The sequence below is a fragment of the Carcharodon carcharias genome, chromosome 29 (genome assembly GCF_017639515.1).
Source record: "Carcharodon carcharias isolate sCarCar2 chromosome 29, sCarCar2.pri, whole genome shotgun sequence".
Taxonomy (NCBI): domain Eukaryota; kingdom Metazoa; phylum Chordata; class Chondrichthyes; order Lamniformes; family Lamnidae; genus Carcharodon; species Carcharodon carcharias.
The window spans coordinates 5,004,350-5,020,765 of NC_054495.1; the positions used below are offsets into that span (position 1 = coordinate 5,004,350).

Here is a 16,416-nt window from a genome sequence, read left to right on the forward strand (position 1 = left end):
GTATGTTAAATGCAGTAACTCAGGTATGTTAAATGCAGTGTTTGCATTAATTCGTGCATGTTAAATGCAGTGTTTGCATTAATTCGTGCATGTTAAATGCAGTGTTTGCATTAAGACGGGTATGTTAAATGCAGTGCTTGCAGTAGCTCGGGTATGTTAAATGCAGTGACTCGGGTATGTTAAATGCAGTGTTTGCTCTAACTCGGTTATGTTAAATGCAGTGCTTGCACTAACTCAGATATGTTTAATGCAGTGTTTGCAGTAACTCGGGTATGTTAAATGCAATATTTGCACTAACTCGGGTATGTTAAATGCAGTGTTTGCACTAACTCGGGCATGTTAAATGCAGTGTTTGCACTAACTCGGGTATGTTAAATGCAGTGTTTGCACTAACTCGGGCATGTTAAATCCAGTGTTTGCACTAACTCGGGTATGTTAACTGCAGTGTTTGCAGTAGCTCCGGTATGTTAAATGCAGTGTTTGCACTAACTCGGGCATGTTAAATGCAGTGTTTGCACTAACTCGGGCATGTTGAATGCAGTGTTTGCATTAACTCGGGCATGTTGAATGCAGTGTTTGCATTAACTCGGGCATGTTGAATGCAGTGTTTGCATTAACTCGGGCATGTTGAATGCAGTGTTTGCATTAACTCGGGAATGTTGAATGCAGTGTTTGCATTAACTCGGGCATGTTGAATGCAGTGTTTGCATTAACTCGGGCATGTTGAATGCAGTGTTTGCATTAACTCGGGCATGTTGAATGCAGTGTTTGCATTAACTCGGGCATGTTGAATGCAGTGTTTGCATTAACTCGGGTATGTTGAATGCAGTGTTTGCATTAACTCGGGTATGTTGAATGCAGTGTTTGCATTAACTCGGGCAGTTTAAATGCAGTGTTTGCACTGACTTGGGCATGTTAAATGCAGTGTTTGCACTAACTCGGGCCTGTTAAATGCAGTCTTTGCATTAACTCGGGCCTGTTAAATGCAGTAACTCGGGTATGTTAAATGCAGTGTTTGCACTAACTTGGGTATGTTAAATGCAGTGTTTGCAATAGCTCGGTTATGTTAAATGCAGTTACTCCGGTATGTTAAATGCAGTGTTTGCACTAACTCGGGCATGTTAAATCCAGTGTTTGCACTAACTCGGGTATGTTAACTGCAGTGTTTGCAGTAGCTCCGGTATGTTAAATGCAGTGTTTGCTCTAACTTGGGCATGTTAAATGCAGTGTTTGCACTAACCCGGGCATGTTAAATGCAGCTTTTGCATTAACTTGGTCATGCTAAATGCAACGTTTGCATTAACTTGGGCATGTTAAATGCAGCATTTGCATTAACTCGGCCATGTTAAATGCAGCGTTTGCACTAACTCGGGCATGTTAAATGCAGCGTTTGCACTAACTCGGGCATGTTAAATGCAGCGTTTGCACTAACTAGGGCATGTTAAATGCAGCGTTTGCACTAACTCGGGCATGTTAAATGCAGTGTTTGCATTAACTCGGGCATGTTAAATGCAGTGTTTGCATTAACTCGGGCATGTTAAATGCAGTGTTTGCATTAATTCGTGCATGTTAAATGCAGTGTTTGCATTAACACGGGTATGTTAAATGCAGTGCTTGCAGTAGCTAGGGCATGTTAAATGCAGTGACTCGGGTATGTTAAATGCAGTGTTTGCTCTAACTCGGGTATGTTAAATGCAGTGCTTGCACTAACTCAGATATGTTTAATGCAGTGTTTGCAGTAACTCGGGTATGTTAAATGCAGTATTTGCACTAACTCGGGCATGTTAAATGCAGTGTTTGCACTAACTCGGGTGTGTTAAATGCAGTGTTTGCACTAACTCGGGTGTGTTAAATGCAGTGTTTGCACTAACTCGAGCGTGTTAAATGCAGTGTTTGCTCTAACTCGGGCGTGTTAAATGCAGTGTTTGCACTAACTCGGGCATGTTAAATGCAGTGTTTGCACTAACTCGGGCATGTTGAATGCAGTGTTTGCATTAACTCGGGCATGTTGAATGCAGTGTTTGCATTAACTCGGGCATGTTGAATGCAGTGTTTGCATTAACTCGGGCATGTTGAATGCAGTGTTTGCATTAACTCGGGCATGTTGAATGCAGTGTTTGCATTAACTCGGGCATGTTGAATGCAGTGTTTGCATTAACACGGGCATGTTGAATGCAGTGTTTGCATTAACTCGGGCAGTTTAAATGCAGTGTTTGCACTGACTTGGGCATGTTAAATGCAGTGTTTGCACTAACTCGGGCATGTTAAATGCAGTGTTTGCATTAGCTCGGGCATGTTAAATGCAGTAACTCGGGTATGTTAAATGCAGTGTTTGCACTAACTTGGGTATGTTAAATGCAGTGTTTGCAATAGCTCGGTTATGTTAAATGCAGTTACTCCAGTATGTTAAATGCAGTGTTTGCACTAACTCGGGCATGTTAAATCCAGTGTTTGCACTAACTCGGGTATGTTAACTGCAGTGTTTGCAGTAGCTCCGGTATGTTCAATGCAGTGTTTGCTCTAACTTGGGCATGTTAAATGCAGCGTTTGCACTAACCCGGGCATGTTAAATGCAGCTTTTGCATTAACTTGGTCATGCTACATGCAACGTTTGCATTAACTTGGGCATGTTAAATGCAGCATTTGCATTAACTCGGCCATGTTAAATGCAGCGTTTGCACTAACTCGGGCATGTTAAATGCAGCGTTTGCACTAACTCGGGCATGTTAAATGCAGCGTTTGCACTAACTAGGGCATGTTAAATGCAGCGTTTGCACTAACTCGGGCATGTTAAATGCAGTGTTTGCATTAACTCGGGCATGTTAAATGCAGTGTTTGCATTAACTCGGGCATGTTAAATGCAGTGTTTGCATTAATTCGTGCATGTTAAATGCAGTGTTTGCATTAACACGGGTATGTTAAATGCAGTGCTTGCAGTAGCTAGGGCATGTTAAATGCAGTGACTCGGGTATGTTAAATGCAGTGTTTGCTCTAACTCGGGTATGTTAAATGCAGTGCTTGCACTAACTCAGATATGTTTAATGCAGTGTTTGCAGTAACTCGGGTATGTTAAATGCAGTATTTGCACTAACTCGGGCATGTTAAATGCAGTGTTTGCACTAACTCGGGTGTGTTAAATGCAGTGTTTGCACTAACTCGAGCGTGTTAAATGCAGTGTTTGCTCTAACTCGGGCGTGTTAAATGCAGTGTTTGCACTAACTCGGGCATGTTAAATGCAGTGTTTGCACTAACTCGGGCATGTTGAATGCAGTGTTTGCATTAACTCGGGCATGTTGAATGCAGTGTTTGCATTAACTCGGGCATGTTGAATGCAGTGTTTGCATTAACTCGGGCATGTTGAATGCAGTGTTTGCATTAACTCGGGCATGTTGAATGCAGTGTTTGCATTAACACGGGCATGTTGAATGCAGTGTTTGCATTAACTCGGGCAGTTTAAATGCAGTGTTTGCACTGACTTGGGCATGTTAAATGCAGTGTTTGCACTAACTCGGGCATGTTAAATGCAGTGTTTGCATTAGCTCGGGCATGTTAAATGCAGTAACTCGGGTATGTTAAATGCAGTGTTTGCACTAACTTGGGTATGTTAAATGCAGTGTTTGCAATAGCTCGGTTATGTTAAATGCAGTTACTCCAGTATGTTAAATGCAGTGTTTGCACTAACTCGGGCATGTTAAATCCAGTGTTTGCACTAACTCGGGTATGTTAACTGCAGTGTTTGCAGTAGCTCCGGTATGTTCAATGCAGTGTTTGCTCTAACTTGGGCATGTTAAATGCAGCGTTTGCACTAACTCGGGCATGTTAAATGCAGCATTTGCACTAACTCGGGCATGTTAAATGCAGCGTTTGCACTAACTCGGGCATGTTAAATGCAGCGTTTGCACTAACTCGGGCATGTTAAATGCAGCATTTGCACTAACTCGGGCATGTTAAATGCAGCGTTTGCATTTACACGGGTATGTTAAATGCAGTGCTTGCAGTAGCTCGGGTATGTTAAATGCAGTGTTTGCACTGACTCGGGCATGTTAAATGCAGTGTTTGCTCTGACTCGGGCATGTTAAAAGCAGTGTTTGCAGTAGCTCGGGTATGTTAAATGCAGTAACTCAGGTATGTTAAATGCAGTGTTTGCACTAACTCGGGCATGTTAAATGCAGTGTTTGCATTAACACGGGTATGTTAAATGCAGTGCTTGCAGTAGCTCGGGTATGTTAATTGCAGTGACTCGGGTATGTTAAATGCAGTGTTTGCTCTAACTCGGGTATGTTAAATGCAGTGCTTGCACTAACTCAGATATGTTTAATGCAGTGTTTGCAGTAACTCGGGTATGTTAAATGCAGTATTTGCACTAACTCGGGCATGTTAAATCCAGTGTTTGCACTAACTCGGGTATGTTAACTGCAGTGTTTGCAGTAGCTCCGGTATGTTAAATGCAGTGTTTGCACTAACTCGGGCATGTTAAATGCAGTGTTTGCACTAACTCGGGCATGTTGAATGCAGTGTTTGCATTAACTCGGGCATGTTGAATGCAGTGTTTGCATTAACTCGGGCATGTTGAATGCAGTGTTTGCATTAACTCGGGCATGTTGAATGCAGTGTTTGCATTAACTCGGGAATGTTGAATGCAGTGTTTGCATTAACTCGGGCATGTTGAATGCAGTGTTTGCATTAACTCGGGCATGTTGAATGCAGTGTTTGCATTAACTCGGGCATGTTGAATGCAGTGTTTGCATTAACTCGGGCATGTTGAATGCAGTGTTTGCATTAACTCGGGCATGTTGAATGCAGTGTTTGCATTAACTCGGGCATGTTGAATGCAGTGTTTGCATTAACTCGGGCATGTTGAATGCAGTGTTTGCATTAACTCGGGTATGTTGAATGCAGTGTTTGCATTAACTCGGGCAGTTTAAATGCAGTGTTTGCACTGACTCGGGCATGTTAAATGCAGTGTTTGCACTAACTCGGGCCTGTTAAATGCAGTCTTTGCATTAACTCGGGCATGTTAAATGCAGTAACTCGGGTATGTTAAATGCAGTGTTTGCACTAACTTGGGTATGTTAAATGCAGTGTTTGCAATAGCTCGGTTATGTTAAATGCAGTTACTCCGGTATGTTAAATGCAGTGTTTGCACTAACTCGGGCATGTTAAATCCAGTGTTTGCACTAACTCGGGTCTGTTAACTGCAGTGTTTGCAGTAGCTCCGGTATGTTAAATGCAGTGTTTGCTCCAACTTGGGCATGTTAAATGCAGTGTTTGCACTAACCCGGGCATGTTAAATGCAGCTTTTGCATTAACTTGGTCATGCTAAATGCAACGTTTGCATTAACTTGGGCATGTTAAATGCAGCATTTGCATTAACTCGGCCATGTTAAATGCAGCGTTTGCACTAACTCGGGCATGTTAAATGCAGCGTTTGCACTAACTCGGGCATGTTAAATGCAGCGTTTGCACTAACTAGGGCATGTTAAATGCAGCGTTTGCACTAACTCGGGCATGTTAAATGCAGTGTTTGCATTAACTCGGGCATGTTAAATGCAGTGTTTGCATTAACTCGGGCATGTTAAATGCAGTGTTTGCATTAAATCGGGCATGTTAAATGCAGTGTTTGCATTAATTCGTGCATGTTAAATGCAGTGTTTGCATTAACACGGGTATGTTAAATGCAGTGCTTGCAGTAGCTCGGGCATGTTAAATGCGGTGACTCGGGTATGTTAAATGCAGTATTTGCTCTAACTCGGGTATGTTAAATGCAGTGCTTGCACTAACTCAGATATGTTTAATGCAGTGTTTGCAGTAACTCGGGTATGTTAAATGCAGTATTTGCACTAACTCGGGCGTGTTAAATGCAGTGTTTGCACTAACTCGGGCATGTTAAATGCAGTGTTTGCACTAACTCGGGCATGTTGAATGCAGTGTTTGCATTAACTCGGGCATGTTGAATGCAGTGTTTGCATTAACTCGGGCATGTTGAATGCAGTGTTTGCATTAACTCGGGCATGTTGAATGCAGTGTTTGCATTAACTCGGGCATGTTGAATGCAGTGTTTGCATTAACTCGGGCATGTTGAATGCAGTGTTTGCATTAACTCGGGCATGTTGAATGCAGTGTTTGCATTAACTCGGGCATGTTGAATGCAGTGTTTGCATTAACTCGGGCATGTTGAATGCAGTGTTTGCATTAACTCGGGCATGTTGAATGCAGTGTTTGCACTAACTCGGGCATGTTGAATGCAGTGTTTGCATTAACTCGGGCATGTTGAATGCAGTGTTTGCATTAACTCGGGCATGTTGAATGCAGTGTTTGCATTAACTCGGGCATGTTGAATGCAGTGTTTGCATTAACTCGGGCATGTTGAATGCAGTGTTTGCATTAACTCGGGTATGTTGAATGCAGTGTTTGCATTAACTCGGGCAGTTTAAATGCAGTGTTTGCACTGACTTGGGCATGTTAAATGCAGTGTTTGCACTAACTCGGGCATGTTAAATGCAGTGTTTGCATTAACTCAGGCATGTTAAATGCAGTAACTCGGGTATGTTAAATGCAGTGTTTGCACTAACTCGGGCATGTTAAATCCAGTTTTTGCACTAACTCGGGTATGTTAACTGCAGTGTTTGCAGTAGCTCCGGTATGTTAAATGCAGTGTTTGCTCTAACTTGGGCATGTTAAATGCAGTGTTTGCACTAACCCGGGCATGTTAAATGCAGCGTTTGCATTAACTTGGTCATGCTAAATGCAACTTTTGCATTAACTTGGGAATGTTAAATGCAGCATTTGCATTAACTCGGGCATGTTAAATGCAGCGTTTGCACTAACTCGGGCATGTTAAATGCAGCGTTTGCATTTACACGGGTATGTTAAATGCAGTGCTTGCAGTAGCTCGGGTATGTTAAATGCAGTGTTTGCACTGACTCGGGCATGTTAAATGCAGTGTTTGCTCTGACTCGGGCATGTTAAAAGCAGTGTTTGCAGTAGCTCGGGTATGTTAAATGCAGTAACTCAGGTATGTTAAATGCAGTGTTTGCACTAACTCGGGCATGTTAAATGCAGTGTTTGCATTAATTCGTGCATGTTAAATGCAATGTTTGCATTAACACGGGTATGTTAAATGCAGTGCTTGCAGTAGCTCGGGTATGTTAAATGCAGTGACTCGGGTATGTTAAATGCAGTGTTTGCTCTAACTCGGGTATGTTAAATGCAGTGCTTGCACTAACTCAGATATGTTTAATGCAGTGTTTGCAGTAACTCGGGTATGTTAAATGCAGTATTTGCACTAACTCGGGCATGTTAAATGCAGTGTTTGCACTAACTCGGGCATGTTAAATGCAGTGTTTGCACTAACTCGGGCATGTTAAATGCAGTGTTTGCACTAACTCGGGTATGTTAAATGCAGTGTTTGCACTAACTCGGGCATGTTAAATCCAGTGTTTGCACTAACTCGGGTATGTTAACTGCAGTGTTTGCAGTAGCTCCGGTATGTTAAATGCAGTGTTTGCACTAACTCGGGCATGTTAAATGCAGTGTTTGCACTAACTCGGGCATGTTGAATGCAGTGTTTGCATTAACTCGGGCATGTTGAATGCAGTGTTTGCATTAACTCGGGCATGTTGAATGCAGTGTTTGCATTAACTCGGGCATGTTGAATGCAGTGTTTGCATTAACTCGGGCATGTTGAATGCAGTGTTTGCATTAACTCGGGAATGTTGAATGCAGTGTTTGCATTAACTCGGGCATGTTGAATGCAGTGTTTGCATTAACTCGGGCATGTTGAATGCAGTGTTTGCATTAACTCGGGCATGTTGAATGCAGTGTTTGCATTAACTCGGGCATGTTGAATGCAGTGTTTGCATTAACTCGGGTATGTTGAATGCAGTGTTTGCATTAACTCGGGCAGTTTAAATGCAGTGTTTGCACTGACTTGGGCATGTTAAATGCAGTAACTCGGGTATGTTAAATGCAGTGTTTGCACTAACTTGGGTATGTTAAATGCAGTGTTTGCAATAGCTCGGTTATGTTAAATGCAGTTACTCCGGTATGTTAAATGCAGTGTTTGCACTAACTCGGGCATGTTAAATCCAGTGTTTGCACTAACTCGGGTATGTTAACTGCAGTGTTTGCAGTAGCTCCGGTATGTTAAATGCAGTGTTTGCTCTAACTCGGGCATGTTGAATGCAGTGTTTGCATTAACTCGGGTATGTTGAATGCAGTGTTTGCATTAACTCGGGCAGTTTAAATGCAGTCTTTGCATTAACTCGGGCATGTTAAATGCAGTAACTCGGGTATGTTTAATGCAGTGTTTGCACTAACTTGGGTATGTTAAATGCAGTGTTTGCAATAGCTCGGTTATGTTAAATGCAGTTATTCCGGTATGTTAAATGCAGTGTTTGCACTAACTCGGGCATGTTAAATCCAGTGTTTGCACTAACTCGGGTATGTTAACTGCAGTGTTTGCAGTAGCTCCGGTATGTTAAATGCAGTGTTTGCTCTAACTTGGGCATGTTAAATGCAGTGTTTGCACTAACCCGGGCATGTTAAATGCAGCGTTTGCATTAACTTGGTCATGCTAAATTCAACGTTTGCATTAACTTGGGCATGTTAAATGCAGCATTTGCATTAACTCGGCCATGTTAAATCCAGCGTTTGCACTAACTCGGGCATGTTAAATGCAGCGTTTGCACTAACTCGGGCATGTTAAATGCAGCGTTTGCACTAACTAGGGCATGTTAAATGCAGCGTTTGCACTAACTCGGGCATGTTAAATGCAGTGTTTGCATTAACTCGGGCATGTTAAATGCAGTGTTTGCATTAATTCGTGCATGTTAAATGCAGTGTTTGCATTAACACGGGTATGTTAAATGCAGTGCTTGCAGTAGCTCGGGCATGTTAAATGCAGTGACTCGGGTATGTTAAATGCAGCGTTTGCTCTAACTCGGGTATGTTAAATGCAGTATTTGCACTAACTCAGGTATGTTAAATGCAGTGTTTGCAGTAACTCGGGCATGTTAAATGCAGTGTTTGCACTAACTCGGGTGTGTTAAATGCAGTGTTTGCACTAACTCGGGTGTGTTAAATGCAGTGTTTGCACTAACTCGAGCGTGTTAAATGCAGTGTTTGCACTAACTCGGGCGTGTTAAATGCAGTGTTTGCACTAACTCGGGCATGTTAAATGCAGTGTTTGCACTAACTCGGGCATGTTGAATGCAGTGTTTGCATTAATTCGGGCATGTTGAATGCAGTGTTTGCATTAACTCGGGCATGTTGAATGCAGTGTTTGCATTAACTCGGGCATGTTGAATGCAGTGTTTGCATTAACTCGGGCATGTTGAATGCAGTGTTTGCATTAACTCGGGCATGTTGAATGCAGTGTTTGCATTAACTCGGGCATGTTGAATGCAGTGTTTGCATTAACTCGGGCATGTTGAATGCAGTGTTTGCATTAACTCGGGCATGTTGAATGCAGTGTTTGCATTAACTCGGGCATGTTGAATGCAGTGTTTGCATTAACTCGGGCATGTTGAATGCAGTGTTTGCATTAACTCGGGCATGTTGAATGCAGTGTTTGCATTAACTCGGGCATGTTGAATGCAGTGTTTGCATTAACTCGGGCATGTTGAATGCAGTGTTTGCATTAACTCGGGCATGTTGAATGCAGTGTTTGCATTAACTCGGGCATGTTGAATGCAGTGTTTGCATTAACTCGGGCATGTTGAATGCAGTGTTTGCATTAACTCGGGCATGTTGAATGCAGTGTTTGCATTAACTCGGGTATGTTGAATGCAGTGTTTGCATTAACTTGGGCAGTTTAAATGCAGTGTTTGCACTGACTCGGGCATGTTAAATGCAGTGTTTGCACTAACTCGGGCATGTTAAATGCAGTGTTTGCATTAACTCAGGCATGTTAAATGCAGTAACTCGGGTATGTTAAATGCAGTGTTTGCACTAACTTGGGTATGTTAAATGCAGTGTTTGCAATAGCTCGGTTATGTTAAATGCAGTTACTCCGGTATGTTAAATGCAGTGTTTGCACTAACTCGGGCATGTTAAATCCAGTGTTTGCACTAACTCGGGTATGTTAACTGCAGTGTTTGCAGTAGCTCCGGTATGTTAAATGCAGTGTTTGCTCTAACTTGGGCATGTTAAATGCAGTGTTTGCTCTAACTTGGGCATGTTAAATGCAGTGTTTGCACTAACCCGGGCATGTTAAATGCAGCATTTGCATTAACTCGGGCATGTTAAATGCAGCGTTTGCACTAACTCAGGCATGTTAAATGCAGCGTTTGCACTAACTCGGGCATGTTAAATGCAGCGTTTGCACTAACTTGGGCATGTTAAATGCAGTGTTTGCATTAACTCGGGCATGTTAAATGCAGTGTTTGCATTAACTCGGGCACGTTAAATGCAGTGTTTGCACTAACTCGGGCATGTTAAGTGCAGTGTTTGCACTAACTCTGGTATGTTAAATGCAGTGTTTGCACTAACTCGCGCATGTTAAATGCAGTGTTTGCATTAACTCGGGCATGTTAAATGCAGTAACTCGGGTATGTTAAATGCAGTGTTTGCACTAACTTGGGTATGTTAAATGCAGTGTTTGCAATAGCTCGGTTACGTTAAATGCAGTTACTCGGGTATGTTAAATGCAGTGTTTGCACTAACTCGGGCATGTTAAATGCAGTGTTTGCACTAACTCGGGTATGTTAAATGCAGTGTTTGCAGTTGCTCGGGTATGTTAAATGCAGTGTTTGCACTAACTTGGGCATGTTAAATGCAGTGTTTGCACTAATTCGGGTATGTTAAATGCAGTGTTTGCACTAACTCGGGTATGTTAAATGCAGTGTTTGCACTAACTTGGGCATGTTAAATGCAGTGTTAGCAGTAGCTCGGGTATGTTAAATGCAGTAACTCGGGTATGTTAAATGCAGTGTTTGCACTAACTCGGGCATGTTAAATGCAGTGTTTGCACTAACTCGGGCATGTTAAATCCAGTGTTTGCACTAACTCGCATATGTTAAATGCAGTGTTTGCAGTAGCTCGGGCATGTTAAATGCAGTGTTTGCACTAACTCGGGCATGTTAAATGCAGTGTTTGCACTAACTCGGGCATGTTAAATGCAGTGTTTGCACTAACTTGGGCATGTTAAATGCAGTGTTAGCAATAGCTCGGGTATGTTAAATGCAGTAACTCGGGTATGTTAAATGCAGTGTTTGCACTAACTCGGGCATGTTAATTGCAGTGTTTGCACTAACTCGGGCATGTTAAATGCAGTGTTTGCACTAACTTGGGTATGTTAAATGCAGTGTTTGCACTAGCTCGGGTATGTTAAATGCTGTAACTCGGGTATATTAAATGCAGTGTTTGCAGTAGCTCGGGTATGTTAAATGCAGTGTTTGCTCTAACTCGGGCATGTTAAATCCAGTGTTTGCATTAACTCGGGTGTGTTAAATGCACTGTTTGCATTAACTCGGGTGTGTTAAATGCAGTGTTTGCATTAACTCGAGCATGTTAAATGCAGTGTTTGCACTAACTCGGGCATGTTAAGTGTAGTCTTTGCACTAACTCGGGCATGTTAAATGCAGTGTTTGCACTAACTCGGGCATGTTAAATGCAGTGTTTGCACTAACTCGGGCATGTTAAATGCAGTGTTTGCACTAACTCGGGCATGTTAAATGCAGTGTTTGCTCTAACTCGGGCATGTTAAATGCAGTGTTTGCACTAACTCGGGCGTGTTAAATGCAGTGTTTGCAGTTGCTCGGGTATGTTAAATTCAGTGTTTGCACTAACTCGGGTATGTTCAATGCAGTGTTTGCAGTAGCTCGAGTATGTTAAATGCAGTGTTTGCACTAACTCGGGTATGTTAAATGCAGTGTTTGCACTAACTCGGGCATGTTAAATGCAGTGTTTGCACTAACTCGGGTATGTTAAATGCAGTGTTTGCAGTAGCTCGGGTATGTTAAATGCAGTGTTTGCACTAACTCGGGTATGTTAAATGCAGTGTTTGCACTAACTCGGGTATGTTAAATGCAGTGTTTGCATTAACTCGGGCATGTTAAATGCAGTGTTTGCACTAACTCGGGCATGTTAAATGCAGTGTTTGCACTTACTCGGGCATGTTAAATGCAGTGTTTGCACTAACTCGGGTATGTTAAATGCAGTGTTTGCAGTAGCTCGGGTATGTTAAATGCAGTGTTTGCACTAACTCGGGTATGTTAAATGCAGTGTTTGCAGTAGCTCGGGTATGTTAAATGCAGTAACTCGGGTATGTTAAATGCAGTGTTTGCACTAACTCAGGTATGTTAAATGCAGTGTTTGCACTAACTCGGGTATGTTAAATGCAGTGTTTGCATTAACTCGGGCATGTTAAATGCAGTGTTTGCACTAACTCGGGTATGTTAAATGCAGTGTTTGCAGTAGCTCGGGTATGTTAAATGCAGTGTTTGCAGTAGCTCGGGTATGTTAAATGCAGTGTTTGCACTAACTCGGGTATATTAAATGCAGTGTTTGCAGTAGCTCGGCTATGTTAAATGCAGTAACTCGGCTATGTTAAATGCAGTGTTTGCAGTAACTCGGGTATGGTTAATGCAGTGTTTGCACTAACTCGGGCTTGTTAAATGCAGTGTTTGCTCTAGCTTGTGATGAGGAATTTGTGGGATTTTCTTTAGCCCAATTTCAGTAGAACGAACTCCAGTAGTCACAGTCTTTTCATCAGCTGAGACAGAGTCCCCCCTGTGATGCTTTAGACTCATGGGCCTAAGTGTAAATATACCCTGTTAATGGAATAAAATCTCTCAGATGCACCTTGTGGGGTTAGAACTCGATTTTTAAAGTTACAAGCGATGAAAAATGCTTTATCATATTATTTAAAACTTGTACTAAGGGGAATTGTTTGGTTATGATATGAAAATTAACGTTGTTTCCCATTACAATAGGGGGATGGGATGGTAGCATAGTGTTATGTTCCTGGGCTAGTAATGCAGAAATCCAGAGCTATGTGTTCAAGTCCTATCAAAGCTGCAGGATGAGTTTCAAGCTCTCAAATAAAATGCTGATCTTATTCATAAACCTTGCGCCTGAAGGTGAAGTGCTCACATCCCACTCTAGTCAACTCCACTGAGTGCCTGCTAAATAGCGACGTGCTAATATAGGGGAAAGTTAATAACCCATTTTCAGGCTGTGGACCGACAAACTGCCATGTGCAGCCACCTCATTGTCCTAAACCCCTAACTTGTTTGCCAACGTCCTTTGGGGAAGATGATCTTCCGCTCCTCTCTGGTATGGCCTGAGCCTGACTGCAGACCCACAGCACCATGGGTGACCCTTAACAACCCTCTGAATTGTCCTACCAAGCCACTGAGCTGCACCAAAACATGACCAACTGAGGAAAAGGCACAGCGGGTTTACCGACATCACGTGGACTGCGGTGATTCAGGAAAGCAGCTTGCCACCACCTTTGCAGGGGCAGTGGGAGGGGGTAATAAAGGCTGGCCTCAGCAGTGATGTCTGCATTACATGGGCCAGTGAAAAGAAACAGATGCACCATTCGATTCCACGCATTTTGAACTCAAGCCAGGGTAAATTTCTAACGCTTATTTTTTCATTCATTCACAGGATGTGGGCTTCGCTGGCTGGGCCAGCATTTATTGCCCATCCCTAATTCCCCCTTGAGAAGGTGGTAGTGAGCTGCCTTCTTGAACCACAGCAGTCCGTGTTAGGGAGGGAGTTCCAGGGTTTTGACAGAGCGACAGTGAAGGAACGGCCCATATATTTCCAAATCAGGATAGTGAGTGGCTTGGAGGGGGATTTCCAGAAGGTGGTGTTCCCATGTGTTCGCTATTCTTGTCCTTCTCGATGGTAGTGGTCCTGGGTTTGGATGGCGCTGTCTAAAGAGCCTCGGTGGACTCCTGCAGTGCATCTTGTAGATGGTACGCACTGCTGCCACTGTGCGTTGGTGGTGGAGGGAATGAATGTTAGTGGATGGGGCGCCAATCAAGCTGGGCTGCTTTGTCTTGGGTGATGTCGAGCTTCCTGAGTGTTGTGGGAGCTGCACTCACCCAGGCAAGCGGAGAGTATTCCATCACACTCCTGACTTGTGCCTTGTAGATGGTGGACAGGCTTTGAGGAGTCAGGAGGTGAGTTACTCACCGCAGGATTCCTAGCCACTGACCTGCTCTTGTAGCCACAGTATTTATAAGGCTGGTCCAGTTCAGTTTCTGGTCAATGGTAACCCCCAGGATGTTTGTCCTTTTCTGGCTGTTGTTGCCCATGCATTTCTGACAACTTCTGTTGTTGTTATTACAAGTGGTTGTAAGTTATAGGCTGTGATCCTTACTGGGATGAAATGTGAGTTTGAAACTCTGCTTGTATTTCTGCACACTCTAGCAGGACGAACAAGGGATCGTTTATGCCGCTCTCGATCTTAACGTACTGGCGCGCACTGCTGCGCAAGGAGAGAAGGAGGAACCGACTTTGTATGCAGATGTCAAGTACACTCGCTAAGTAAAACAATTGGAGCAGAGCATTGCTAAAGGCGGGAGAGATTGGTCGGAAGTCTAAAACAGGCGCTGGTGAAGCTGCAGCGGTGGGCAACTTACCGAATATTGTTTCCAATGGAACTCGCCACCGCCCGAAAGAAGAATTTCACCTGAATGTCGTCTTCCACCCCCCCACCGCGTTGAAAATCAAAGCATGTTTTGCAACAGCCCAGCTTGGACAGTTGTCCTGTATCTCAGCTGACGTTGGGGTTGTTCTATTCCACATCGGCCGGTTTCATTTTGTGGACGTAGAAACGATGATATCTGAATAAACCTACCTTCAAAGATTTTCAGTAACCTCGCATCAGGTCCAATAAATGCAAACAGCTGCCATTGACTCGTGAGCCACCATGAGGCGCTATTCCACAGCTTATGTCCCCGCTTTATACACTACCATATCTTAAACCATATCTTTCACCCCGCATAAAACAGGCCGTATTCTTACAACCAGACAAGGCTTCGCTTTTGGGGGAAGCGGACGTGAGCCTCTCCGGATCCGGTACAAATGCTTGCCAATGAGCTCATATTTAATAGCAGTATTTGATCACTTCATCTTCCCAATTAAAAGAATTAAACACGACAAGAGGGGCTGTCGAAGGAATAACATTCCTCCACTCCCTACCGCCGGGCAGGAATGAAGGAACGAGTTGGCGATCGTGGGAACCCAGGAATGACCGTTTTTGATTGCGTTGAAGTTTATACGAAGTCTTGTGGCAACGTGGGTTGTGTCCCTACCCAGAAGCTCTGGGTTCGAGTCCCACTTCAGGTACTTGATAGCCACAGGAGGTGCATTCGTAATTTAACCCCAAACAACCTGCGAATCCTGCCAAAACACCTCTTGTTCCTGCTTAGCCATGCTGGCTGTGGAATAGTACCTCTGTAACTTCAGGGCAGCGGTCTATTCCAGGAAATGCGAGCAATGGAAACAGGTTTAAGACGTTAAGCCTCCTCCTGGACCATGACCCCACCACTGAACATCAAGCCATTGTTTCCAGGACTGTCACTGACCTCATTTCCTCTGGAGATCTTCCTTCCACAGTTTCCAACCTCATAGTCTCCCAACCTCGGACGGCCCGCTTCTACCTCCTACCCGAAATCCACAAACAGGATTGTCCCGGAAGACCGATCGTGTCAGCCTGTTCCTGCCCCACAGAACTCATTTCTTGCTACCTTGACTCCCTTCTCTCTTCCCTTGTCCAGTCCCTTCCCACCTACATCCGTGATTCCTCTGACACCCTACATCATATCAACAATTTCCAGTTCCCTGGCCCCAACCACCTCCTCTTCACCATGGATGTCCAATCCCTCTACACCTCCATCCCCCACTGGGATGGTCTGAGGGCCCTTAGCTTCTTCCTCGAACAGAGGCCCGAACAATCCCCATCCACCTCTACTCTCCTCCGTCTGGCTGAACTTGTTCTCACACTGAACAATTTCTCCTTCAACTCCTCTCACTTCCTCCAAATAAAAGGTGTGGCTATGGGTACCCGCATGGGCCCCAGCTATGCCTGTCTCTTTATGGGGTATGTGGAACATTCCTTGTTGCAGTCCTACTCCAGCCCCCTCCCACAACTCTTTCTCCGGTACATCGATGATTACTTCAGTGCCACTTCATGTTTTCATTTGGATCTGGAAAAAATTATTAATCTTGCTTCCAATTTCCACCGCTCCATCATTTTCACATGGTCCATCTCTGACACTTCTCTTCCCTTCCTTGACCTCTCTGTTTCAATCTCTGGTGATAGACTGTCCACCAATATCCATTACAAGCCTCCCAACTCCCACAGCTACCTCGACTACAGCTCCTCACACCCCGCTTCCTGTAAGGACTCCATCCCATTCTCTCAGTTCCTTCGCCTCTGTCGCATCTGTTCTGATG

The 16,416-nt window shown here is 43.7% G+C and overlaps 1 protein-coding gene across 2 annotated transcripts in view; it reads left to right on the plus strand.

Annotated features, from left to right (window-relative positions):
- The window catches only part of LOC121271105 (nectin-1-like), a 35,684-nt gene extending 20,874 nt beyond the window's left edge, over positions 1-14,810 (plus strand). For both annotated transcript variants that reach the window (XM_041176859.1, XM_041176860.1), the window contains one exon: positions 14,386-14,810. In XM_041176859.1, the coding sequence (XP_041032793.1) occupies positions 14,386-14,502 (117 nt within the window). In that variant the 3' untranslated portion in view covers positions 14,503-14,810. The remainder of the gene's footprint in view (positions 1-14,385) is intronic.
- Positions 14,811-16,416: the final 1,606 nt, after the last annotated feature.